General features: G+C 43.6%; 4 protein-coding genes across 5 annotated transcripts in view; 3 read left to right on the top strand and 1 right to left on the bottom strand.

Moving 5' to 3' along the window:
- Positions 1–4,892: 4,892 nt before the first annotated feature.
- Positions 4,893–6,727, top strand: LOC106563379 (endonuclease domain-containing 1 protein). Its single transcript, XM_014128885.3, has 2 exons — positions 4,893–5,296; positions 5,544–6,727. The coding sequence occupies exons 1-2, from the start codon at positions 4,991–4,993 to the stop codon at positions 6,150–6,152; spliced, it is 915 nt and encodes a 304-aa protein (XP_013984360.1). The 5' UTR covers positions 4,893–4,990; the 3' UTR covers positions 6,153–6,727.
- Positions 6,728–7,645: 918 nt separating this feature from the next.
- LOC106563382 (endonuclease domain-containing 1 protein-like) lies at positions 7,646–9,229 on the top strand. Its single transcript, XM_014128889.3, has 2 exons — positions 7,646–8,093; positions 8,427–9,229. Exons 1-2 carry the CDS (start codon positions 7,782–7,784, stop codon positions 9,009–9,011), a joined length of 897 nt encoding a protein of 298 aa, XP_013984364.2. The 5' UTR covers positions 7,646–7,781; the 3' UTR covers positions 9,012–9,229.
- A 2,404-nt stretch (positions 9,230–11,633) lies between these two features.
- On the top strand, positions 11,634–17,789 carry LOC106563377 (erythropoietin). The gene is made up of 4 exons (XM_014128880.3): positions 11,634–11,852; positions 14,761–14,891; positions 15,095–15,181; positions 17,311–17,789. The coding sequence occupies exons 1-4, from the start codon at positions 11,837–11,839 to the stop codon at positions 17,464–17,466; spliced, it is 390 nt and encodes a 129-aa protein (XP_013984355.2). The 5' UTR covers positions 11,634–11,836; the 3' UTR covers positions 17,467–17,789.
- Positions 17,790–18,461: 672 nt separating this feature from the next.
- LOC106563375 (neuroligin-2) overlaps positions 18,462–27,847 on the bottom strand; it is a 91,342-nt gene continuing 81,956 nt past the window's right edge. For both annotated transcript variants that reach the window (XM_014128877.3, XM_082958206.1), the window contains exons 8-9: positions 22,983–23,349; positions 18,462–22,792 (exon numbers count right to left, since the gene is read on the bottom strand). In XM_014128877.3, coding sequence (XP_013984352.1) covers positions 21,853–22,792; positions 22,983–23,349 — 1,307 coding nt within the window. In that variant the 3' untranslated portion in view covers positions 18,462–21,852. The remainder of the gene's footprint in view (positions 22,793–22,982; positions 23,350–27,847) is intronic.

The raw sequence follows: 27,847 nt of genomic DNA, 5'->3' as shown, positions 1-27,847 counted from the left end.
CACCTTTGTGGACAAGACCTTTCAGATCTTCTATGATAACTGTGTGCCACCTGATAATGGCCTGCACATGCCTTGACACTATACTTAAAATGATGTGTTGTGTGATTTACTTGACCTGTAATGTAATGTAATGAAAAAGGAGGAAAATCTGATGTGTTGTCTTTCATAAATACTTGCGGTTCGCTTCATCCATTTCTTTTCTTTCAGGACACGTATATCATGATCTCACGCCTCATATCGAATGTATAAACTCACTCACACATTCTCCTTTGTCTCTGATACCAGTCTATACCATGGAAGTTCTTGTGTGCGTTATCTGTCTGTGGTTTTGTGCTAACCTACTATTACCACTGCCTTGCCACTGAAACTCACCTGATGCTGAAGGCCATTTGTTCTCCACAAAGATAGATTAGAGAGCAGGTTTTACATTTTACAGCATTTTAAGCGTAAGTGGAGGAGAGCGGAAAGACTGAGATGACAAGACAAAAAAGAGGGTTAATGGCAGAATGCTTTGCACAGGAGGGTTCCACACAGCTCAGTGTAATTGGTTCTCTCAGTAGATTGCAGTGTTCCATGAGAGTGGTCTTATGATAGGTGACAGCCAATTCAAGGCCTGTCATACTCTGATTAGACAATCCAAGGAATTGAATGAAAGGCAGCATTCAAGAATATGTGAAAATGTGATATACTGCCTAGAACGTGACGTAATCCTATAGCCTATAGAGTACCACGGTATGAGTCATAATACCCAGAAAACTTAGCGGTCAAACACGGAAATGATTCCAATAACTTTTACACCATTAATGTTTTCCATATGGAATTTTCAAACACTTAAAATAAGGGTGTGTTTCGTGTAGGCTTACTCTGGTGTTACATTTTGATAACAGTGTATATCACTCTCGGACAAGAAGATTTTTATCTATATATTTGCTTGTATTTACCCCCCCAAATAGAAATGCTAATTAGCTGTTAATCTGGCTATCACACAGAATGACAAATGCTATGATGATCTGGACGAGACTACTGAATCGAGGCAAAGGTAAGAATCTCTGGATTAACTAGCTAACTTTAGTAATGAATAATTGGCAAAATTTGTTTAAATTGATAATTCTGTATTTGTATTTGATCCCCATTAGCTATACTCGAAATACTTTTCCTGGGGTCCGGTAAAATGAAGGCATTTATACAATTTTAAAACATTACAATACATTCATAACAGATTTCACAACACACTAAATGTGAACTGTCTTCGGCAAGTTTTACATTTACACAATACCTGTGAGCATAGGTGTCAGCTAAAGATGACGTGCAAGAGTTTGCAGGGATTTGTAGTCCTGTATGATGTCTACCTTGATGCTAATTATAATTTTAGAATTTGGGAGCAAATAGAGCTGAATTGTCATAAGCGTCGTTGTAGGGAGCGGACCAAACTGCAGCAGGTATAGTGAACATCTTCTTTTTATTAGAAGGAAAAAACAAAAATACACTTACACAGAACAAACACCAAAAACCAGTCCTGTGCTGAGCTGCGCTGCGCTGAGCTGAGCTGCGCTGAGCTGCGCTGCGCTGCGCTGCGCTGCGCTGAGCTGAGCTGCGCTGAGCTGCGCTGAGCTGAGCTGAGCTGAGCTGAGCTGCGCTCAGACTATACACAGAAACAACCACCCACAAACACAAGAGAAAATTAACCCACTTAAATATGGCCTCCAATTAGAGGCAACGACAACCAGCTGGCTTTAATTGGAGGTCGTTCCAAAACCCCAACATAGAAATAGAAAACCCAGATAAACACATAGAAATAGAAAATATAGAACATACACCAAAAACCCCGAAACACACAAAACAAACACCCTCTGCTACGCCCTGACCACACTACAATAACAAACAACCCCTTTTACTGGTCAGAACATGACATGAATATATTGATAAAAGTCATCTTGTCCGAGAGAGATTTGCACGGTTAACAAAATGTCACACCAGGGAAAGTCTACATGAATCACAGACCTTGTTTGAAGTGGTTCTAAAATCCCCTATGGGAAAAAATTATACGGGAAAAAACGATTGGAACTATTTCAGCGTTTGACCGCTAGGTTTTATGTGTATTGACATGCCCACCAGTGGCGGTCGGTGTTGTTTAAGATTTTTTTTCATGAGCATGGCCTTATTTTTATTACAGCATATTGGATGACTATAATTCATATTTGATTCACCCAGTTCAATGTAACATCGATAGGTTTAGGCTACCACATGATACAAAAATTTTCCCTATAGCCATCATTAGGTTGCTACAACCTAGCCTGTGAATGAAAGTTTACAATATAGGTGCACAGGTTGAGAGAAATTTGAGTAATCAAGGTGACAGACAGTGAGCGACACATTCAATACCACCATGTACACTTTTGCCTGCATCTAGCTAATCTAGGTTTTAATCATTAGTTTAATAGTTGCAAACGAGAGTTTCTGTTGGACAAATTCAGGTATGTTTATCCCCGTTTTGTTCCGTTTGCTTCGATTTAGAACATTTCTCAACAGAATCGACGGAATTAATACACCCCTGATCCCATGCAAACACAGTTCACTTTCATAGCAGCCACATACAAACAGCATGATCACTTTGATTGTTGTAGCTATATTTCCTTCTCGCATCCATACTCTCTCCTCCTCTCAACTTTTCCCTTCGGTTGTGGACTTCAGTACATAACATATCAGCTGTCTGTGACCAGTTGAAAAAACCTTTCCAAGTGAAACCTTCATATCATAACTGCTAACCGCTACACACAGCCTATATAAATATAGCTAGCTCTCTCTCTCTTGCTTCTCCTTCATTTTTGAAGAAATGAATTTGTTCAAAACTGTTCAATTCTCTTTCTCTCTCTTTGAGTTAAATACTCACCACATTTTATGCACTACAGTGTTAACTATCTGTAGCTTATACTTTAATTACTAGATTCATACTCTGATCATTTGATTGGGTGCACAACATGTCAGTTCATGCTGCAAGAGCTCTGATAGGTTTGAGGATGTCCTCCCGAAGTTGTCATAATTACTGTGTAAGTCTATGGAAGGGGTGAAAACCATAAGCCTCCTAGCTTTTGTATTGAAGTCGATGTGCCCAGAGAAGGATGGAAACTAGCTGTCCTCTGGCTACACCATGGTGCTACCCTGTAGAGTGCTGTTGAGACTACTGTAGACCTTCATTGCAAAACAATGTGTTTCAATAAACTATTTGGTGGCGAGAATATATTGAGTATAGTTTAAACTTTTTGAATGTTTCACTATTTTTATGAAATTCACTAAGGATGATCCTCCCCTTCTTTTTCTGAGGAGCCTCCACTGGCGTCCACTGTGGGGCTCTATAGCCTCCCCAGTGAGTGTACTACCTCCTCTGCCAAGACAACACTGAGCTCACTAAGCTGGGACTGAACAGGCTGCTGCCAGGTGCTGAGGGTAGGCAACAACACATCTGCCACGCTGACCCTCAAAACGGGGGGCCCTCAGGGGTGGGTGCTTAGTCCCCTCGTGTACTCCCTATTCACCCACAACTGCGTGGCCGCTCACAACTCCAACACCATCATTAAGTTTGCAGACGACACAACGGTGATTGGCCTGTTCACTGACGATGATGAGACAGCCTATAGGGAGGAGGTCAGTAACCTGGCAGTGTAGTGCCTGGACAACAACCTCTCTCCAACGTCAGCAAGACAAAGAAGCTGGTGGACTACAGGAAACAGAGGGCCGAGCATGCCCCCATCCACATCGATGGGGCTGTAGTGGAGTGAGTCAAGATCTTCAAGTTCCTTGGTATCCACATCACTAAGGAATTATCATGGTCCACGCACACAACACAGTGGTGAAGAAGGCACAACAATGCCTCTTCTCCCTCAGGAGGCTGAAACGATTTGGTATGGGCCCTTAGATCTTTAAAAAGTTATACAACTGCACCATTGAGAGCATCTTGACTGGCTGCATAACCGCTTGATATGGCAACTACTTGGCATCTGAATGCAAGGCGCGAGTGTAGTGCGGACGGCCCAGTATATCGCTGGGGCCGGGTTCCTGCTAAATAGTTAGTTCAATAGTTAACCAATAGTTAACCACCAGGACAATCTGCATTGACCCTTTTTGCTTTAACTCTTTTGACTCATCAAATACGCTGCTGCTACTGTTTATTATTTTACATTTACATTTTAGTCATTTAGCAGACGCTCCTATCCAGAGCGACTTACAGTAGAGTGCATACATTTTATTACATTTTAAATACTGTATTATCTATCCTGTTGCCTAGTCACTTTATCCCCACCTATATGTACATATCTACCTCAATTACCTCATATCCCTGCACATCTACTCGGTACTGGTACCCCGTGTACATAGCCAGGTTATCGTTACTCGTTGTGCATTTCTTTCTCTCTGCATTGTTGAGAAGGGCCCGTAAGTAAGCGTTTCACTGTTAGTCCACACCTGTTGTTTATGAAGCATGTGACAAATACAATTTGATTTGATTTGATTTAACAAGGTCTTTATGGCCTTTATGCTTGGTCAAGTCCTGCTCAGGCTGTTCCTCTTAAAGTTCCCCCTAAATTGCTAGATTGATGGTAGCAGTGGGGATAGTCACTCAGGCTGACATGTATTACTGTGTACTTGTCTGAGTTGGGCTTTGTGCGTGGGTTGCTTCTCTGCTAAAGGTTAAAGTGACCTGACCTCCTTGTATGTTAGGGTACTACTGCTATATTCTATTATTCCTTCACCACTGATGTTCTTATATTTTCAGCTATAAAAGTTACAGTAAATTCACATAAGGCTTTTCTGATTGGACAATAGAGAACAGCCCAACGCCTATTCTTGTTATTCACTCACAACACAAATTGGTTGGATAGCAGATCCCTTTGTCACAATATTTTACTCACTTTGCATATCTGGTCTGTGGCGTTTAAATTCTAACTCTACACCTTGTCTTTCATTTCACTCTCCTGCAGTCGTTCTGGTAAGAGCCATGCAATTCTCTTCGGGCTGTTTGGTGTTGGTGTTCTCCCTTTTCCATAGTGCACCTAGAGCTCCGGCCACTGTGGTTGAGGACTTCAACCATGTAGAACGATGCAAGGATTCCCTATACATGGGAACCCCACCACGGGGAATCATTGATGCCAAACTGAAGAAGATCTGTCAGCGCTATGCAGACAAGCCACGCTTCGTGACCCTGTACGATCCTCAGAAACGAATCCCCGTCTACTCAGCCTACTCCTTCAAGAAGACAGAGGGAGACCGGCGCGTGGACTACCCCTGGATGTATGAGCCACAGGTCAGTCAAACGCATTTTTGCTGTTCTTGTGAATCTACTCCTTAACAAATGTTATGTTATACGTGTTTTCTATCTGAAAAGTATGGTAATGTTAAGTCCCTATTTTGCAGTGACAGGAGTTGAAATGTTATAGCTGTTAACTGATTGCTAGCCCTTCATTGAACAGTGTATAGGTTCTTTCCCTTTGTTACTATGTAGTCTACAATCGTGTGAGTGATATGTTGATCCTTCTCCCCTCTCTCTCCAGCTGGCAGAGGTTGATGGCAATGGAAACATGCTACCCTTCCCTACCGGCTACCTGCACATGAAGTTTGAGGACAGCCAGGCAGTGCTGGATGACTACTCTGACGTGGTACTGTATGAACGTGGCCACCTGAACCCAGACCAGCACCAGTCTGACCCTCATGACCGTGCCTCCACTTACACCCTGACCAACGTGGTGCCAGAGATCAGAGAGTTCAACATTGGGCCGTGGCGTGAGCACGAGGAGCGCATCCGTGTCCGCCTCAACAACTACTGCCGTGGCACCGCCTTCATCGTCACAGGGGTGACCACTACAGGCCACATGATTCGCCGGAACAACCAGGACCGCGTGGCCATCCCTGAGGACGTGTGGACTGCCTACTGCTGCACTGACTACGACCGCAACGCCCCCCACGATGTCCGCATCCGCTTCCCCTCCCAGGCTGCCCTGGCCAAGAACGCCAAGGAGGGCAACATGGTCCACGAGATAACTGTCCAGGACTTGGAGAACTTCCTGAAGACCCGGATGGACGTGGACCAGAACCTGCAGCTCTTCTATGACAACTGCATCTCCCCCTCTCCCCTCCCTCTGTACCTCCACCACACCATCTAAAAGCTCCCCAGCAGCTACCATACACACTTACTCTGTGTGCTCTGTGTATCTAAAATGTGTATGCTCAGTGCCCTAGTAGTTTTTATAATGATTAAATATGATGTACACTGGCAGTTTGTTAAAAGTTTTGAACTTGTAACAGAACATTCATAGCATTTTGTCATGCTTTGGATATGCGTTTATTATCTAAGATCTTCTTTGCAAATTACTTCTGTTGTAGCGTAGGGTAATTGTCCCTCCAAATTACTTCTGTTGTAGCGTAGGGTAATTGTCCCTCCAAATTACTTCTGTTGTAGCGTAGGCTAAATGTCCTTCCAAATGACTTCTGTTGTTGCGTAGGCTAATTGTCCCTCCATTTCTGTATCTGTAGCACTCTTTTTAACTGCAATTGGCTTTGCCTCTATCTGTCCCCTTATAAAATAGCACAGTGGCATTCAAATACAATGGTTTAGTGTGTCAACCATTCATGGAGAGGTGTTATCTGCTCATAGTTGGAAAGTGGTTGTAAAATGGACTATACCATCAAAGGCTGTAAAGAGTGTATCTTCTTTGAATAAAACAAATTAGTTCTCTGACTTCCAAGTGTCATGTTTTACTGTTTCAACCAGTCACACAAAATGCTACAGTATAAAACCAACATTTCGGGTGACAATTATGAAAAATGTATTATTACAATTATGAACACATCTTTTCATACATGTTTTGGGTTCTCCAATCATAGTAGCTTTAATTATGGTTATTACTGCGTTATTATGTATAACCTGTTCAGGTTAGTGATAGTTAGCATTAGAGTACAGGAACATTATGTATCAGATCATATGGTTTCCCTTTACTCTATGAACTAATCCAAAACCACTGTTTCCAAAGAGAAGGTCCTGCACACTTTTAGGACAGGTTAATTTCCTTACCATGTGACTTGGCTCTAATTTATGACTCATAATTAATTTACCTCTCAGATTACTCTGATTGACATATTAAAAATCGTCCTCCAAAATGTGCCCATAGCTCAGACAGCTCAACCTTCCGCTCAGAACATGTGGAGCTGTGTGGTCATTAAACTAAGTGTTTGTGTGCATGGGTGAATTTGAATGAATGGTGTCTGAGTGGATGCAGTGTAGCAATTTTTACATGAACTTTCTCATAAACTAGAGCCACTCATATCTTCTATTACTTCTATTACTTGTTATTTTTTACTTGACTTGACTTTTATTGTTATTGATTAATGTACTGCATTGTTGAGGGAGCTAGCACATAATCATTTCGATGCACCTTCTATACCTGCTGTAAACTGTGTATTTGACTAATCCAATTTGATTTAATTTGATGATGAGAAATTTCTCTCTATTTTAGGCGCCTACAGTTCTCAGTGCTTTTGAACATGTGACTCGTATAAGTTTCCCCACTGGATGTGGGAATGGTTAGAACTGGGAGCATCAGGCTTACAGGTGAGTCCTGGCCAATCCTATAACATTGCTTTGCATGGGAAAGAGTCATTAATAAGTTTAGTGAAAGTAACACTAACACTGACAGACTGCTAAATGCTGATGAGACTGACAGACTGCAGAATCAGTGACAGAGGAGTGTGAAGGTATCAGAGCATTATTAAATATAGGGATATTTCTTTAGAGCATGAGGTCTACTTGGCAGCAGTCTTGGTATGCTGCTCTGAGTATGTTCCTGTGGGTGCCCTGGGCCTGGTGTGGCGTGGTGGAGGACTTTGACCATGTGGAGAACTGTAAGGACTATATGTACATGGGCATACCACCACGGGGCTACCTGGCGGGCAGCAACCTGAAGAAGATCTGCCAGATCCTGGAGGACAAACCCCGATTCGTCACCCTCTATGACCCCCGTAGACATATGCCCCTCTACTCTGCCTACACCTTCAAACGGTCTGACGGGGAGAAGAGCATGGACCAGCCCTGGATGTACGAACCACAGGTGAGTTGAGGTCTGAGGACAGAGGGAAGGTAAGGGAAGTTAATCATTGTAACAACTGTGTTTTTTTCCCAGTGTGAGAATTCACATGTCTGTAACTACAATTACGTTCTCATATGAAGGAGACTATTATGGTACCTAAGATATGGACTTGAACGATATTCAAAAACTAAAGCTCACTGTCTTGATCAAAGAATGAGTGAGCCTTTGTTTTTCGCACACACCCTCTATCTTCCTTTGGTAATAGCATCAATTACTGCAATAAATATAGAGCTCTTTAATTTCACCTAATCACAAAAGTATGTTATAATTTAAAGATCATCTCTCTCTTTCTAGCTGGGCTCCAGTAAATCCAGCAGTAATATGGAGGTCTACCCACAGCCGGCTCAGATGCACATGCGTCTCATGGACAGTCAGGCGGTGCTGGAGGACTTTACAGACGTGCCCCAGTATGTGCGTGGCCAACTGAACCCAGACCAGCACCAGTCGGAGCCCCTCGACAAGGCAGCCACCTACACCCTGTCCAACGTGGTGCCTCAGATCAGAGAGTTCAACACCGGCTCCTGGGCCCAGCACGAGGACCGTATCAGACAACGCCTCAACAACTACTGCCGCGGCAATGCCTATGTCATCACGGGGGTTACCTCGGCCGGGAACATGATTCGGCGAGACAACCAGGACCGTGTGGGCATCCCAGAGTACATGTGGACGGCCTACTGCTGTCCAGACTACGACCACAATGCCCCCTACCTAGAGCGCTACCGCTTTCCTGTGTTTGGGGCCTATGGTCTGAATAATAGGGTCAACAATGCTGTGGTGGAGGTGGCTATCAAGACCCTAGAGACGTTTCTGAAGGGACGGATGGACGTGGACAAGAACTACCAGATCTTCTACAATGACTGTGTGCCTGATGACATGTAGCCATACTAGAAAACATTTTGTCTATAGCTGTAATGCTGACGGACATAAAAGCAAGGTTTTAGTATTGTGGGATCAAATGGTATATGGTGTGGATGTATTTATTCATACATACACTAGAGGGAGCTTCTGTCAAACTTCTACATTTACATTGTAGTTACTGGCCTAACGCTCTTAACCACTAGGCTAGCTGCCGTCCACTACTTCTGTGGTGATCTTTTTTTTTGGGGGGGGGGGGGGGGGGGGGGGTAAAAAACTTGACCTGTACTTTGTCTAATTTGAAGTAACATTTTACTGTCAATAAATGCAAGTAGACTGACACAACTATGTAACTTCATTAACTTTAGGAACCAGAACCAAGAATGTAGGTCAGTGGACAGGAAGGGGTTTTAAATGCATCCCATTGGCAGCATTGACATCTAGGGAAATATAGTATTATTTCTAACAAAGATATCTACATATATTTCAGGATATTGGGTATCCCTGGAAATAGTCAGAATTCATGTAAACATAACAGCTTTGAAAACATACCGTGCCACAAAAAAGTTGTCTCTTGGCACAATTTACTCCGGGTATGGGGTAAGTTGAGCATAGGGACAGAGTAAATTGAGCCACCTTGGGGTAAGTTGGTGATGGTGTCCTGTGACAGTGGGCGATGTTAGGTCAAGGTTTAATTCATGGAATGGGGGTATGGTATATTGTATATCTTAAATGTATGTGTCACACCCTGGCAGGGAGGGGCTGTGACTAAAATGGCTCAATCACCAGACTACGCCAATTTCTGTTTAATACAGAGAACACTTCAACCAGTGAAATGCTGCGTTCAAAACAACTGAGAACTCGTAACTGGGAAATCGCTGACTTCTGACTTCAGTGCGTTCAAGACAACTGGGAACTCGAAGAAGAAAAAAAAACGAGCTCTGACTGGGAAAATTCATTTTTAACGGCCATCCAACTCAGAATTCCTGAAGATCACTGACGTCCTCATTCAACCTTGTTTTTTTCAGAGTTCCCAGTTGTCTTGAAAGCACCATAAGACACACAGGTTTGTGACGACAGGCCACCTATTGGATTGGGTCATGAGCAATACAATGGACCAGGCAAAACTATATCAACAATACCATTTTATTACAAAGATCTTTCAGTTACAACATTCCAAACCAACTGGCCAAATTCTGTTTCAACTTTGCCAGTATAAATAACCACAGTCAATGATACATACCCTGATGATGATACACACCCCGCTTGGAGCAAGAACTACAAAATAAAAAACAACAGCCGACAACCCTGAACGCAGGGCGAACTATTTTTAGGATGGATGCCACTACATGCTAGCTCCAACCAGAGCTCTGTAGTTCAGACCTTTGTAGTTTGGACGACAACTTGTATCTTGTACTCCAGCGCCACGGACGTACATGACCGAAACACAGGTGCACCACAGGTTAAAAAGGAGGCAGAGGGCGTGAACTGCAATGAAAGAGAGAGTAGTTTAGGGATGCTCCAATCACAGGAGGATCATACAAAAAAGTGAATTCTATTAAGCATCGCAAATCTCAGAGTCACAGTACACACATGCAATCAGCAATTATTAAGGTCAGTCATTGGTGAAAGCAAGCATAGATCTGTGAAAATTCAGTTAAATAGGAAAGCTAAAGTCCACCCTATGTCACATGCCTACATTCAGATATAGATATCTCTGTTCAATATCACTTACCCTATCAAAGGTAAAAGGTATCAAAGGTAAAAGTACAAATTATTTCAAATTCCTTACATTAAGCAAACCAAGATGGCACAATGTTCCTATTTTTTTGTTGTTGCCTTGGACACACTCCAACATTTAGACATAATTTACAAATTAAGCATTTGTGTTTAGTGAGTCCACCAGATCAGAGGCAGTGGGGATGATCAGGGATGTTCTCTTGATAAGTGTGTGAATTTGACCTTTTTCCTGCCCTGCTAAGCAAAAACTAAATGTAACTCGCACTTTGGGTGTCAGGGAAAATGTATGGAGGAAAAAGTATAAAAATAAAAAGTTGTAAAAAATATCGATAGTAAAGTAAAGTACACATTCCCCCCCAAAATACATAAGTACTTTATACCACTGATGGTTTCCTAGAAACAAGGTGTGGCCCAACTAATCCTTTGGCTCAATTTATACCAATTCTCCAAGGCGCCTGGGATATACCTGTATATTTATAGACTCTATAGGCCTATCTGTAATAAATTATTTTCCACACAAATAGAACAACAGAGAAAATATATTTATGCACAACAATCAATGTTCATTCAAAGCATATGGCAACCATTGAAAAGTAAAATATGGCATTTCCCCATTCTTATATCAGTTACAAAAGACCAGACCAACGATCACAAAAACGTTTATGACGTCATCAGACGGGTGAATCAACGGGGGCGATGTGGGGATCCGGATGGCCATAGGTTACTTGGTTCATTAATGCCATGCATTCTCCTCATTTAGAACAGACCGCTGAAGAATGACAGCCTGTACTTGTATGTTCAGCATACAGTGTGGTAAGATAAATCAATAAGTACATGGCAGTTTGCCAAAACACGACACGGTTAACCTAGAATGAAAATAGCCGCGCCCGGAGAGACCATCGAGCTTTCATCTCTGGTGCGCACGGCCATTCCATTGCGCTCTGAACAAGGGGCAAGTACACAAGTGGAGAAAGGCTATTTAGAGCTAATTTCATATAGTGTAGGCCTAAAAACTAGACAATTCGGCGTAGAAAGTGCTTTTTTACAGTGTATATTGCACATGTACTTTGTTTAGCAGTGCCTTCTAAAAATGTTGGACCATTTTGCGAATGTCTTCCATTTCAGGTAAATTATATATTGCACAACATTATTTGATAACAATACTGTTTTTGTAATATACGGTAATACTGAAGCAAACATGTTAAGGAGATTAGGTCTCTCCATTAACTTTTGTGCGCAAAGTTCCAAACACATGTTTGAAAGTTTCCAAAGTATATTTTCAGAGGGAGGTGCCTACGGTGCCTTCGATGGTATCGTTATGGCATAATTATTGGCATCCACCACCAGGTTTTCAGAATTTAAACGTCAAGGAGTTGCTGTATGTAGTCAATGGGTGAGGAATAGAACTATTCCCGCAACGACCTCTCTGGTGCATAAAGTACGCATGGGGATGCCATGTCTACTGTCAAATAAATCAAAGTTTATTGGGTGTATTATTTGCAGACGTTATTGCAGGTGTAAAGAAAGGCTTGTGTTTTCTAGCTCCAACAGTGCAGTAATATCTAGCATTACATAACAATGCACTCATAATCCCCCCCCCCCCCAAAAAAAAATATAGATATATATAACAGAAAGAGCAATATCAGAATGAACAATGTCAGAGTCCTGAATACAATTATATATAATGGTGTGTATATGGTGTGTATAGACCGTATGGACAGTATATGAACAGAAAAGGTGTGTACAGTGTACACTCCAATATTTACAGGACAACGAGGACAATCTACCTTTCCAATGAGACTTTGCATTAGAAAGTAAAATAGAAACCACTTGGCATCAATTTCTTCACTAGATTTACCAACAAGGGTTCATGGCATAAATTGACATATACTAGGCCTATATACAGTTGAAGTCGGAGGTTTACATACACCTTTGCCAAATACATTTAAACTCAGTTCTTCACAATTCCTGACATTTAATCCTAGTAAAAATTCCCTGTCTTATGTCCGTTAGGATCATCGCTTTATTTTAAGAATGTGAAATGTCAGAATAATAGTAGAGAGAATGATTTATTTCAGCTTTTATTTCTTTCATCACATTCCCACTGGGTCAGAAGTTTACATACACTCAATTAGTATTTGGTAGTATTGCCTTTAAATTGTTTAACTTGGGTCAAACGTTTCGAGTAGCCTTCCACAAGCTTCCCACAATAAATTGGGTGAATTTTGGCCCATTCTTCCTGACAGAGCTGGTGTAACTGAGTCAGGTTTGTTGGCCTCCTTGCTCGCACATGCTGTTTCAGTTCTGCCCACACATTTTCTATAGGATTGAGGTCAGGCTTTGTGATGGCCACTCCAATACCTTGACTTTGTTGTCCTTAAGCCATTTTGCCACAACTTTGGAAGTATGCTTGGGGTCATTGTCCATTTGGAAGACCCATTTGCGGCCAAGCTTTAACTTCCTGACTGATGTCTTAAGATGTTGCTTCAATATATCCACATCATTTTCCTTCCTCATGATGCCATTTATTTTGTGAAGTGCACCAGTCCCTCCTGCAGCAAAGCACCCCCACAACATGATGCTGCCACCCCCGTGCTTCACGGTTGGGATGGTGTTCTTCGGCTTGCAAGCCTCCCCCCTTTTCCTCCTAACATAATGATAGTCATTATGGTTAAACAGTTCTATTTTTGTTTCATCAGACCAGAGGACATTTCTCCAAAAAGTATGATCTTTGTCCCCATGTGCAGTTGCAAACCGTAGTCTGGATTTTTTTATGGCAGTTTTGGAGCAGTGGCTTCTTTCTTGCTGAGCAGCCTTTCAGGTTATGTTGATATAGGACTCGTTTTACTGTGGATATAGATACTTTTGTACCTGTTTCCTCCAGCATCTTCACAAGATCCTTTGCTGTTGTTCTGGGATTGATTTGCACTTTTCGCACAAAAGTACGTTCATCTCTAGGAGACAGAACGCATCTCCTTCCTGAGCGGTATGACGGCTGCATGGTCCCATGGTGTTTATACTTGCGTACTATTGTTTGAACAGATGAACGTGGTACCTTCAGGCATTTGGGAAAAAAATTCTGAGGTCTTGGCTGATTTCTTTTGATTTTCCCATGATGTCAAGCAAAGAGGCACTGAGTTTGAAGGTAGGCCTTGAAATACATCCACAGGTACACCTCCAATTGACTCAAATGATGTCAATTAGCCTGTCAGAAGCTTCTAAATCCATGACATCATTTTCTGGAATTTTCCAAGCTGTTTAAAGGCACAGTCAACTTAGTGTATGTTACTTCTGACCCACTGGAATTATGATACAGTGAATTATATGTGAAATAATCTATCTGTAAACAATTGTTGAAAAAATGACTTGTGTCATGCACAAAGTAGATGTCCTAACCGACTTGCCAAAACTATAGTTTGTTAACAAGAAATTTGTGGAGTGGTTGAAAAACAAGTTTTAATAACTCCAACCTAAGTGTATGTAAACTTCCAACTTCAACTGTACCTCTACAGAAATCCATAACATACAGTAAGGTATCATTATGTTCTGAAACAATGCATTACAGTAAGAGTGACAAGCACAATAACCTCATGATTATTTATCTGACATTGTGTTTATGTGTTCTTCTCCGTGTTACTATGATGTGCATGGCCACAAACCTGTCTGCAGTTATTGGTCAATAAATCCGGGAAAGTGAACCTGGGAGTTAGTTGTCATAGAGGGTTGATGTCCCTTCTGTGTAAATCCTCTGCAGAAGTAAATCACAATTAGATTTTATAACCCACCTCATAGAGAAGCCAACGTATTGGCCAGAATGGGTTTTCCCAGTCCAACAGTCCAAACAGTCCAAACTGTCAGTTATCATTGTACATAATTTACAGTGTATCTGCTCCAGTGATCCTCTATTCTCTGGAACTGGTTGACATAACTTCCTGTTATATGATTGTCAGATTTGCTGCCAGTCTGTAATTACTCTCAGCCACCATTTCTAGCATTAGCCTGATGATGTGTGTGTGTGTGTCCCCTCCCTCAGGGCCGGTGGTGGTACTGCTGACTGTACTCCAGTGGGCAGGACGAGGCCTCCCTTCTCCTGTCAGGCCCATCTGTGACCCGCGCGTCCTGGATCCCTTCATCATGGAGGCCCGCGACACAGAGACCGCTCTGGTGAGCTGAGGCCTAACCATCACTAGATGGACCTGAGCTACTTTAACATGTTTGAAAAATGTCACATTAGAAGACAGATGATGAAACTATTAGAGTGTATTATGTGCGGAGACAATTCAGCTTTGTTAGTGTGTTTGATCTGTCGGTGTGTCTCATCTTGCCCTAACTGTGTCAATATGTCTTGCCTTCCTTCCCTCTTGCAGCGAGGTTGCAAGGCAGGGTGTGGAGTGACAGGCACATTTGTGGTTCTTCTGACAAATGTTGACTTTGTAGTCTGGGAGACAAAGGATGTGAGTACCTGTCTATCAGTTAAGTACCTGGGTTGTTCCACGAAATGAGTGCTTTTTGATGAGTGCCCTTTGATATTTTAAGTAGAAATTGTGCACCAATATTGGTAAGATGTCTACATGACTATCGCCCAGTAGCACTCACATCTGTAGCCATGAAATGCTTTGAAAGGCTGGTCATGGCTCACATCAACACTATCATCCCAGACACCCTGGACCCACTCCAATTCACATACTGCCTCAACAGATCAACAGATGACGCAATCTCTATTGCATTCCACACTGCCCTTTCCCACATGGACAAAAACAACACCTACATGAGAATCAAAAAGAAAGGAGGACCAAGGAACTCTTCATATAATTAATTATAATGCCTTTATGTGTATGGCATGTTCAATGGAGTACTCCCTGATGAAGGCCATGCAGCCAAAAGTTTTTAAATGTGTTTCCATTGAACATGCCATACAAAAAGGCATTTGAATTAATTATATGAAGAGTGCCTTGGTCCTCCTTTCTTTTTGATGACCAATTTACCCCTTTTACCAAAGAGCACCTTCTGTCTATCAAAACCTACTATTGTGTACCTTAGCAGCGCTTCCCTTCCTCCTCTTTTTTTTACCTATGTGAGAATGCTATTCATTGACTACAGCTCAGCGTTCAACATCATAGTGCCGTCCAAGCTCATCACTAAGCTATGGACCCTGGGACAGAACACCTCCCTCTGCAACTGGATCATGGACTTCCTGATGGGACGCCCCGAGGTGGTGAGGGTAAACAACAACAGAGCCGCCACGCTGACCCTCAACACGGGAGACCCTCAGGGGTGTGTGCTTAGTCCCGTCCTGTACTCCCTGTTCACCTGCATGGCCACGGACGACTCCAACACCATCATTAAGTTTGCAGATGACAAAACGGTGGTAGGCCTGATCACCGACGACGATGAGACAGCCTATAGGGTGGAGGTTAGAGACCTGGAAGTGTGGTGGCAGGACAAGAACCTCTCCCTCAACCTCAGCAAAACAAAGGAGCTGATCATGGACTACAGGAAATGAAGGGCCGAGCTCGCCCCCATTCACATCGACAGGGCTGTAGCGGAGCGGGTCGAGAGCTTCAAGTTCCTCAGTGTCCACATCACATCTATCATGGTCCAAAAACACCAACACAGTGGTGAAGAGGGCACGACAAGACCTCTTCCCCCTCAGGTGTCTGAAAAGATTTGACATGGATAGATCCTCAAAAAGATCCTCAAAAATGTCCACAGCTGCACCATTAAGAGCATCTTGACTGGCTGCATCACCGCTTGGTATGGCAACTGCTTGGCATCCGACCGCAAGGTGCTACAGAGGGTAGTGCAGACGGCTCAGGACATCACTGGGGCTGAGCTCCCTACCATTCAGGACCTCTATACCAGGCGGTGTCAGTGGAAGGCCCTAAAAATTGTCAAAGACTCCAGCCACCCAAGTTATAGACTGTTCTCTCTACTACCGCACGGCATCGGGACTGGTGCACCAAGTCTTGAACCAACAGGACCCTGAACAGCTTCTACCCCCAAGCCATAAGACTGCTAAATAGTTAGTGAAATAGTTAACCAAATAGCTACCCGGACAATCTGCATTGACCCTTTTTGCACTAACTTTTTGACTCATCACATACGCCACTGCTACTGTTTACTATCTGTCACTTTCTTTCTAGTTATATGCACAGTACATATCTACCTCAATTATCTCATACCCCTGCACAACGTCTCGGTACTGGTACCCCGTGTATATAGCCAAGTTATCATTATTCATTGTGCAACATTTATTATTTTATTATTACGTGTTTTACTTTTCTATTATTCACCTGCCGTGCTTTGTTTGCTTTTCTGTCAGAGGCGCCACTCTTCTCAGAAACCTGTGCCTTTTAAGGGTAGGGCAGTTCAGTGACTGAGATGACATTGAGCAGGCCGGGTATGGCAGTGGAAGTTAGTGGAAAGGTGTCAGAATGGGGGTTCTATTTGGCTGCATACAGTTTGGTATGGAGTAGCAGGCCAAGAAGAACCTGGAATAGACTCTCTTCCACAGAACAGATGAGTGGTGCTTTTTTTCAGGGTTGTGTACTAAACCTTGTTCTTCCTCCCATCCATTGAACAGGACCTGTCCCTTCCTCCAGCACCAGCAGTAGGTGACTCAGTGACTAGGAAGGTGTCGTCCTTATCTGAGCTGCTCCATGTCCACACCAACTTCCTACGAGGGAAGGGTCGCCTTCTGCTCACCAATGCACCTGCCTGTCAACAGAACAGCACTTGATTGGAGCTTTCCTCAAAAGCAGAAGAGGATGTGATTGGACCGTTGTTTAGAGAGAGGATGAGGTGATTGGACTTTTGCTGAAATCTCTGAATGGCTTACCAAGTATGGAATGTGTAGACAAGGTCGGAAGTTCTACAGCTCATTGATCTCACCGGTTCCTCGTACTACCTAGCAGTACTGCCAAAGAGCTCTGATGCATGCAGTGGAATAAGCTACAGATAGAACACATCATAGAAGATCAGATATAATGTCCTAAATCCAAGAATTGTATATTATGTTCTATTTATACAGTTTGCATTAAACTTGTCTTAAACATGTTTTTATATACATCTCTATTTTCATATAGGAGTGTGTCCCTTTTAGTCTTTGAACCATAGGTTTCTCATTGATGCTAAGGTTTAACATAGTGAAGTCAGTGTTTGTGTGTTCATCTAATATGCTTGCTCAGTGCTGTTATAATTCAGACCACAGGTACACTTTGCTGCAAGACAATGTATTGATCACTTCTCACTGTGTGCTCTCTGCACTCTGTCTGTCTGTACCCCTCCCTCCCTCCATGCCCCCTCTCTCGCCCTTTCTCTGGCTCACCCTGTCTTTGGGGTCAGAGCAGACATTGTATTTCACCACCAGGCAGCACATACAGCTCTCCAGCTTGGCAGGCAGAGAATTGAAGATGAGAATGAGTTCAGTTCCTGAAGGAGACAGTTCTGCACTCTTTTGCCCTCTGCTGGATAGACCGTGACATCATTGCCCTACTTAGACCCTGCACACACAAAGAACAGCTCTATGGCTATAAAAAGAAAAAGACATCATTATGAAATCATCTCATATTTGTGCATTTAGACCAAATGTTCACCAGAAACAAAAAACACGCAAAAGAACACCAACCAAAGTATGTCAACATGGTAATTATTAATCAGATCAGCAACCACACAGATTATCGATTTAAATAATTAGATGTGCGTTCATAGACAATAACAGGGAGGCAAATGTGCTAATTTGTTTAAGAATGTATTTTTAATGTTCTCCATTTCAGGTGCACAACATACAGTCTGTAATAGCCTCTATATGAAATAGAAATATTAACTTCATTCTTTAAACCCGTTCGTTATGCTTCCTTACAGTGTCTTAATCCTCCAGTAAGTTCTGATTTCAGACTAAATGAAAACAGAGACAAACAGGTGCAAACCTTTTTGGGCAACCCAGATTGAACCTTGGTAAAGTAGAGATTTGCATCCTTGTAATGTTTCTTTGTAACATTGAGCCAACGTCAGACTTTAGTGTCACTGTGTAAACTTGGTGAGAGTGTGCTTCCAGAGACTGTTGGCTGTCATATCCCTGGTTTCCAAATTTCAGTCATATTTTTTTGTCTTTTTTTAGAAAAATACAGTATTTTTTCACTTTTCCTTTTTGGAAACATGGGCATCTCAAATGGACAGCAAACAGGTGAGCTGTTATTCCCAGAAAATGACTTAAACAGAGAGTGTGCATGGCAGACATAATAGTAAAGGATAGCAAAGCAACCACAACCATCAGAGTCTGAAACAAGACTAAAGAGTACTAAGGAGTTGACAACATACTGTACCTGTTCTAAGCTATGGGTAATACTGTTTGTCATATCTCAGGACAGTGAGTGTCACTAACAAGTACCAACAGCACCACCATCAAGATTCAAGTTTCCTAGTTCTGTAGGTTTGGGTTGAGCACAGTTTCAAACCATGGCTTTATCTCTACCACTCTCCATCAGTGCCTTCCTCTTTCTTTCCTTCTGTCTCTCACTCTTGATCACTCTCCCATTTTCTTTTTCTCTGTATTCCTATTCTCTCTAAATCTGCTATTTATGCAGCTCTTATCTTTGGCCACTTAACGGATGCAAAAGGCTCATCTTAAGTTAATCCAGACAAAATCTGTCTTCATGATTGATGTGGCAATTGACAAATGTGCAAGTAATGCCCACCTCCATCCAGAACCCCACACACGTCCAGTATGTACTTTCTACCCTAGAGAAACCTGAGCCATATCCCCTTCCCTACAGCTATTATGTTGAACTCAATCATGCTAGGATTTTAGATGTAGTTCACAGATCATTCATGTATGTTAATAACTGTCTACATGTTCCCATAACTTGTTGCACTTTGACCTTGAAAATCTAAGAAATTAAAGAGAATCTAACAACAACAACGGATCAGCCGTCTGAACTTGCACCTGTTGTCACAAAGGAAAGATTTGACCGTTCACTCATAAACCAAACCATAAACATAATATTTACAAATACCAGTTTGTTCTCTTACACTTAAAAAAAATGTACAGTTTGTTTTTCATGGTGTGTGTTTTGTTCTTTTTTCTGAGTCCCGGCCCCTGTGACAGATGCCAGTCTAACACCAGTGTGATCCTCCTCATCCCAAAACAAGACAGGAAACAGAACAGGAAAAACATGGGGAACTCCATCCTGCCAGGTTTGTTTTTTTCTGTGTATATGTGAGTAATGTTTATCAAATGTTTTTTCTACTCAAGATTCAGAACGCATCCTCAGTGCATCGGAGACATATCAGGCTTCTGCTGAAGAGTCATCTCTCCATCGTCGTTGTTGATTTCGATGTCAAGGTTTTTCTTATGTTGTCTCAACATCCGTTCTGTAACAGTTTTTTTTCATGAATGTCCAGAGTTCATTGTGTCCCTGTGTTCAGTTGTGCGGTTGAAAGATCTAAAACGTGCGTACAAGGCTTTTCACCTTTGACCTACAGTATGTCAGTCAGTCTGTCTGAGCCCCCCTCATACCCCCTGCACCCTCTCCCATCAGCAACACAGAGAATCTCAGAACAACAGAAGAGGATTTGAAAAGACAGTGTCATACCCAGTCTCCAAAAACCTGAAGCACGCAGCTAAAAGTCCACTGAGGAGAGGATGAGAGTGCTTAAAACGAAGATAATTGTTCAGAGACAACCCTTTATTCCCGGGAAAATGTGTAGAATTATATCCATTTTTATCATTGAGGCAATCCACGTGAAGTATGACATTTCACCATTCAAAAACAAGTATTAGCCTATCATGGACAAACACTGCAAGCTGATGGAGTGGTAAAGTCCAACAATGTTTTTTCTTCAGTTGACCGTGCAACACTCCACAGCTAAAGTAATGAGAGAAAGAGAAATAAAACGAGGGAAAGAGAGAGGGGGCTTCCATCAGTCTTACAGGGCGGCAGGTGCTTGTGGAACAGCCTCAGTGATAAGAAATGAAAAAATAAAGGACATATTTGTTGTCCTTGATATAATCATAGTCATAGTCAATATTCATCTCTTGAAAGCCTTTTTGAAGTATCTACAGAATAGAAGATAGTTCTTGTGCACGAAGTTCAGCTGACGTAAAAAACAAAAAGAAAGTACTTTTCAAGAAAAAACCCCAACAACAATTAAAAAAACAAGGCCAAACCTGGAAATAAAAAGGAAAAATACAAGATTTCCACTCTGATGTCCATCCTCCATTTAGAAAATAAAAATCATGCAGAAGATCGCAGACAGCAAACCAGTTATAAATCTTAATATTCTCTTTATATTTTTTACATGGATATATTTAATATTTTCCCCTTGAGTAAAGCCCAGCCAAGGTGCAACACTGAATGCAATAAAAACAAAAAGAAATTGCAAAAGATCAAAAAGAAAGATGAAACGTCTGGCACTTTTTTGATTATGGTAATTCCTTGTGTAAGATCAAGTCAGGATGGGCCTCTCCAGGTGGTCCATTGGACCCCATTGAAAGAGGAGCGTTATCACAGTACTTGGCACCAAGAATGCTGGTAAAAACGAGATATCAGAATCTCACCTTTTTCATTCATATCCTTACAATTTATCAATAATACATAATTTACATTTATGTGTTTGTATAAAAGACTCCAAAGAGGAAAAAACGGAGTCCTGAAGTGGTTTGCGCAAGAGAGAAATAGGATGAAAATGAGACTGGGAGGATTGTGTGAACGTTGTGATCAAGAGCTATAGGAACAGACGTGGAGAGAAGTGAGTGGGAGGCAGAGAAGAAGAACAGTAATATTGGTTGAGAGAGTGAGAGAGAGAAAGAGTGAAACACCCAGATTGTACAGACATATGAACAGGTTGGAAGATGTGTGATAGAGATGTGTTAGTTGGGTAATGATAGTCTTTGTCCCAGCAGCCCACAGCCTGAGTCAGACTGAGCCATGCATCCCAACAGTAGGGGGCGATAACACAGCCTCATGGGGAGATTGACGGAGAACAGAATGACACGCAGAAAGAGAAAAAAGCAACACAGAAAAAGAAGAGAGGATAACCCCAGTAAGAGAGAGAAGAAGGAGGAGAGGACCAGTCTGTGTGGTGTTTATTTGTATCTCTGCTGATCCAGAGGTTATGCCTGGTCCTATACGCGGGTGGTGGAGTGTTGGTGTGGCAGGGCATTGTTGCTGTGGCCTGGGGTGGGGGTGGTGGAGGGGGCCGGGGCGGGGGGGTAGGTGTTGAAGGGGTGGAGGGGCTGCATGCCGCTGATGGTGCTGGGCATCATGGTGATGGTGTTTGCCGTCATCAGCGGCACGTCCTCCGGTGCCCGCCGCAGTGCCAGCGTGTAGTCCGGCGGGCCCACCTGCGCCCGCAGCGGCTCCAGGTCGCCATGGAGACCGCGGGAAGGGAGGGGCGTGCCGATACCATGCTCCATCTCTACTCTTTGCTGCTTCATCTGCAGGGACATGAGCTCCTCCTCCTGGCTCAGTGCCAGGTCATTGTGGGACGGGGCACCCACCCCTCCAATGCCCAAGCCCATGGCGGTGCCCATGCCACGCTGGGGGGACAAGCGGCGGTGGCGTCTCTGCAGCAGCTCGTGGCGTTTGTCCCGTTTGTAGTAGAGCGCTGCGAAGGCCAGCACGTTGAGGAAGAGCAGCGAGGCGCCCACAGCCACAGTCACACTCAGCTCCGTGGAGTAGTCCCTTATCTCGTCGGGGAACGGGTTGCGGCGGGGCGGCTCGGAGGGGTCTGGCTCAGGTTCAGAGGGGTTGGTGGAGATGACGGGGTGGCGGGTGGAGCGTGCCCCAGGGGGGCCAGGCCGGTGGGCGCGGGGACCTCCTCCTCCAGGCGGCAGGCGGGTGGTGATGGGGTTGATGTCCTCATGCAGGGAGTGCAGATGAGGCACCAGCTCCAGCCAGAAGGCCACCTTGTTGGCCCGGTAGTTGTCCCTGACGCGGGGCTTCAGGCCAATGTGGAGGTACTGCTGGTCCTTGGAGCTGAACTTAGTCCAGATGACCTCCTCAAAGCGGTTGGGCTTGGTGTGGATGAACTTAGTGTCCTGAGGGACAGGCAAGTTGGGATCCCTGATAGAAAAAAAAGAGAACAAGAGAGAGAGAAGGAAGAAAGAAAGAAAGAAAGAAAGAAAGAAAGAAAGAAAGAAAAGAAGGAAGATGATAAAAATAATTTAGCATGTACTGTATGCATCTGATAGAGCATGTTTCTAATTTGATATCTCAGTGCTGTGTCTAGGTCCTGTCTAGGTTCAGTACTGACCCGGTCTTGGCAAAGTTGGTCCAGTAGGTCATGACCACAGCACTGAGCATGACGTCATTCTTCGAGAAGTTACAGGGGAACAGGTCGGTGGCTCCCACCATGGGGACCCCAAACACGTAGGGCAGCTCATCCCCGTGGGCCGCGTCCGCCCACTCTGGCCGGGCTTCTGTCTGGCAGTGGTGGTGGAAGGTGTAGAAGTAGACAGGAGACTGGAACTGAGCGTGCAGCTTGGCTGTGGCCACAGCTGGCGCCACCCACTGGTGATCTGTGAACAGTGCCAGCAGGGTCTTCCTCCTCATGTCTATGTTGTCCCTATCGGCCCAGTCTGTGTACATGAACTTTATGGTCTCCCTCAGGATGTCCTTACCTGGAGACAGACAGAGATGGGGTGAGAAAACAGAGAGAGCAAGAGAGAGATGAGAGAGAGAGAGAGAGAGAGAGAGAGAGAGAGAGAGAGGAGAGAGAGAGAGAGAGAGAGAGAATGAGCAAGAGAGAGATTAGAGAGAGAGAGAGAGAGAGAGAGAGAGAGAGGAGAGAAAGGGGAGAGAGAGGATGAGAGCAAGAGAGGGATTAGAGAGACAGAGAGGGGGGAGAGACAGAGAGGGGGAAGACAGAGAGGAGGGAGACAAAGAGATGAGAGAGAGACAGAGAGAGGGGGGAGAAGCAGAGAGAGGGAGGAGAGAAAACGAGCAAGAGAGATTAGAGAGAGAGAGAAAGGGGGAGAGAGAGAAAGGGTAGAGACAAAGAATGAGAGCAAGAGAGAGATTAGAGAGACAGAGAGAGGGGGGAGAGACGGGGGGGGCAGAGAATGAGAGCAGGGACTATCAAGAATAAACTTCTAACAAACCAAAACCTGCAGAAGAAACACAGCATAACCTAGAAATACCATCCAACACAAAACTGAGTGAGTAATATTCAGTCTGAAGCTACTTCTGAAGCCAAAAAGTAAAAGACAATCTCTAGGTAATTTTGTTATATAAAGTTAAGTAAATAAGTATACTAAGCTACCAAGATGCTAGGACAGAACAGACCTGGCGGCACCTTCAATTAGCACTGAGGTGTTAAGTCAGATGTGTGAAAACTCTTTAACCCAACAATGGCACGAGAGTTTCACAGCTCCCCCCACCCAAATGTAGAGGCCTTTGAAGCCCCAATGGCTTATCCCTGTCCAGAGGTCATTACAATACAGTACCCCGTGTATAATAAAAAGAACACTGCAAGGAACAAGTATAAAAAAGGCTCCTCAAGGACAATCCAGAAACATTATTTGCTGATTACTACAAAGAGGGGAACGTAAGCAACTTAATTTCCCACACAGACCATCCCCTGGCATGACACAGTGCTGTAAGAGCACTCTACCCTAAGAGAGACTGTATTGGCCCAGGGTGGAAACTCAGAATAATAGACATTGAGGAAATTGAAACAACCTCTGTCAACGTGTACAAGTCTGGGACAGTAATGGTGCAGGGCATCCTCATGCAGTTCCAGCAGGACTTTTATGGGATCAAAGAGAGAGCACAGCAGGAAAAGCTCTCTCCCTGTGACAACTCCCCATCCTGAGTGAGTCTGATCACCCCTCTTCAAACTGTCCTGCAGATGAGGATAGTAATCCCCCTGAGAACTGAACACACCCATGTCCCACAACTGCACTGCTCCTCCATCATTGAGAGGGATAAATTCACAGAGCTGGAGAGATACATGTTGGAGCTCAGAGAGCTAGTCCACACAATCCAGACAGAACAAACCCACAAAACAGACAAGCCAACAACACCCCCCCAACAAGACACGGAGGGCAGAATGTGGAGATGGACGGCTGTCTGAGAGAGCTGGCTGCTCTACGGACTGATGTGAGAGAACTTAAAGAGGCACACATGGCGTTGAAGGACGAGGTCAGAAAGCTGAGGTGTGACAGAGAGCAGGACATTCCCCCAGACAAGCCAGCAAGGCTGGGAGTGATTGAAAAAGCTTCTTCCACTCACCCCAACGCACAAGTGTTTATCTCCACCCTGCTACCACAAAAATACTTTCACCCTGCCACCATACAGCGGGTGAATGCAAGCATTTCGCAAGACTGTGCCTCAAAACCTAAATGTATACCTGGCCCACCACTCCACCCTGGACTTGAACAGCCTTTACGACCAGGTCCACGTCCACAAGGCAGCAATCTCAACTTTTGCCAGGACCCTGAAGGACGTCGGCACGCTCCTGAAGGACGTCATCCTCAACCGTAGCCCCAACACCTCACACAGGAGCAACAGAGCAACGGACACCCCGCCCAGACCAGCGAGACACCCTCCCAGACCTGCAAGACCCCCTCCCGAAGGACCTGCACCAAGGGAACCCACGCCAAGAGGACCTACACCCACACCACAGCATCACCAGCCACACACCAACCAACTAAGATCACCCCAAGCAAACCCTGCCCACACCCAATATAAGCCCACCGTATCAGACCTATGCCCCTTCTGCCCACCCCATGCTCCCCGACCCTGCAGCAAGGGCCTCAACATGACAGCAGGACATTATGCCCAGGCCGTGAGCAGAGCAACAGGCCCAACCCTCGCTATTACACCCACCCAAGCCCCATCCTGCGACCTAAGAGGTATGTATCAGATGCTCAACATGCTCTGCTCACACCTACAGTGATGGTCCGGGCCTAAACCACACAAAAACAACACTAGACACTATGGAACACAAAGCTTTCACTATCTCATCCTGGAATATACAAGGTCGGAGGTCACCTGCCTTTGGTCTAAAGAGCAGGAACCCAGATTTCATCAGAGAAATTGGAAATACAAACATTGTTATCCTACAAGAAACATGGTATAAAGGAGACGGACCCACTGCCTTCTAGGTTACAGAGAGCTGGTAGTCCCATCCACTAAACTATGAGGTGTGAAACAGGGAAGAGACTCGGGGGTATGCTAATTTGATATGGAGCAGACCTAACCCACTCTATTAAATTAGTTAAAACATGAACATTTTACATTTGGCTAGAAGTTAATAAGGAAATTATCGCAACAGAGAAAAATGTCCTAACGTTTGCTACCTTTATCCCCCCACTAGAATCCTCATACTTTAACGATGACAGCTTCTCCATCCTAGAGGGGGAGATCAACAATTTCCAGGCAGTGACATGTACTAGTCTATGGCGACCTAAATGCCAGAACTGGACAAGAACCTGGCACCCTCAGCACACCGGGGGAGAAACACCTACCTGGAGATGACAGCATTCCCTCCACCAACTACGACAACAAAAACAGGTTACAACTCCTGCAGTCCAATGACACCCCTATCAGATCACAGCAAAATCACACTCTACTTGAACTCAATCATGAGGAATCAAAGCCAAAGAAATTAAATAATATTAAGAAACACTATAGATGGAAGGAAAATATTGTGGAAATCTACCAAAAAACAATTAGGCAACAACAAATTCAATCCCTTTTAGACAATTTCCTAGACAAAAGGTTTCACTGTAATAGTTAAGGTGTAAATTTGGCAGTAGAAAACCTAAACAGCATATTTGACCTCTCAGCTTCCCTATCAAATCTAAAAATGTAAAGCAGACAACGTAAGAAAATTAACAACAATAACAAATGGTTTGATGAAGAATGTAAAGACCTAAGAAAGAAATTGAGAAACCTATCTAACCAAAAACATAGAGACCCAGAAAACCTGAGCCTTAACAATTTTTTATTTTATTTTACTGTACCTTTATTTAACCAGGTAGGCCAGTTGAGAACAATGGCCAAGATAAAGCAAAGCAGTGCAACAAAAACAACACAGAGTTACACATGGAATAAACAATCGTACAGTCAATAACACAATAGAAAAATCTGTATACAATGTGTGCAAATGAAGTAAGGTGGTAAGGCAATAAATAGGCCAATAGTGGCGAAGTAATTACAATTTAGCAATTTACACTGGACTGATATATGTGCAGATGAGGATGTGCGAGTAGAAACACAGGTGTGCAAAAGAGCAGAAAAACAAAAACAAATATGAGGATGAGGTAGGTAGTTGGTTGGGCTATTTACAGATGGGCTGTGTACAGCTGCAGCGATCGGTAAGCTGCTCTGACAGTTAGTTAGTGAGGGAGATAAACAGTTGAATTCGTAAAGTTTACATACACCTTTGCCAAATACATTTAAACTCAGTTCTTCACAATTCCTGACATTTAATCCTGGTAAAATTCCATGTCTTAGGTCAGTTAGGATCACCACTTCATTTTAAGAATGTGAAATGTCAGGATAATAGTAGAGAGAATTATTTATTTCAGCTTGTATTTCTTTCATCACATTCCCAGTGGGTCAGAATTTTACATACACTCAGTATTTGGTAGCATTGCATTTAAATTGTTTAACTTGGGTCAAATGTTTCGGGTAGCCTTCCACAAGCTTCCCACAATAAGTTGGGTGAATTTTGGCCCATTCCTCCTGAATGAGCTGGTGTAACTGAGTCAGGTTTGTAGGCCTCCTTGCTGGCACACGCTTTTTCAGTTCTGCCCACACATTTTCTACAGGATTGAGGTCAGGGCTTTGTGATGGCCACTCCAATACCTTGACTTTGTTGTCCTTAAGCCATTTTGCCACAACTTTGGAAGTATGCTTGGGGTCATTGTCCATTTGGAAGACCCATTTGCGACCAAGCTCTAACTTCCTGGCTGATGTCGAGATGTTGCTTCAATATATCCACAAAATCTTCCTCCCTTATGATGCCATCTATTTTGTGAAGTGCACCAGTCCCTCCTGCAGCAAAGCACCACCACAACATGATGCTGCCACCCCCGTGCTTCACGGTTGGGATAGTGTTCTTTGGCTTGCAAGCCTTACGCTTTTTCCTCAAAACATAACCATGGTCAT

This window comes from Salmo salar, chromosome 11, assembly GCF_965601325.2.
Source record: "Salmo salar chromosome 11, fSalSal1, whole genome shotgun sequence".
Lineage (NCBI taxonomy): Eukaryota > Metazoa > Chordata > Actinopteri > Salmoniformes > Salmonidae > Salmo > Salmo salar.
This window is presented reverse-complemented; position numbering and strand designations above follow the sequence as displayed.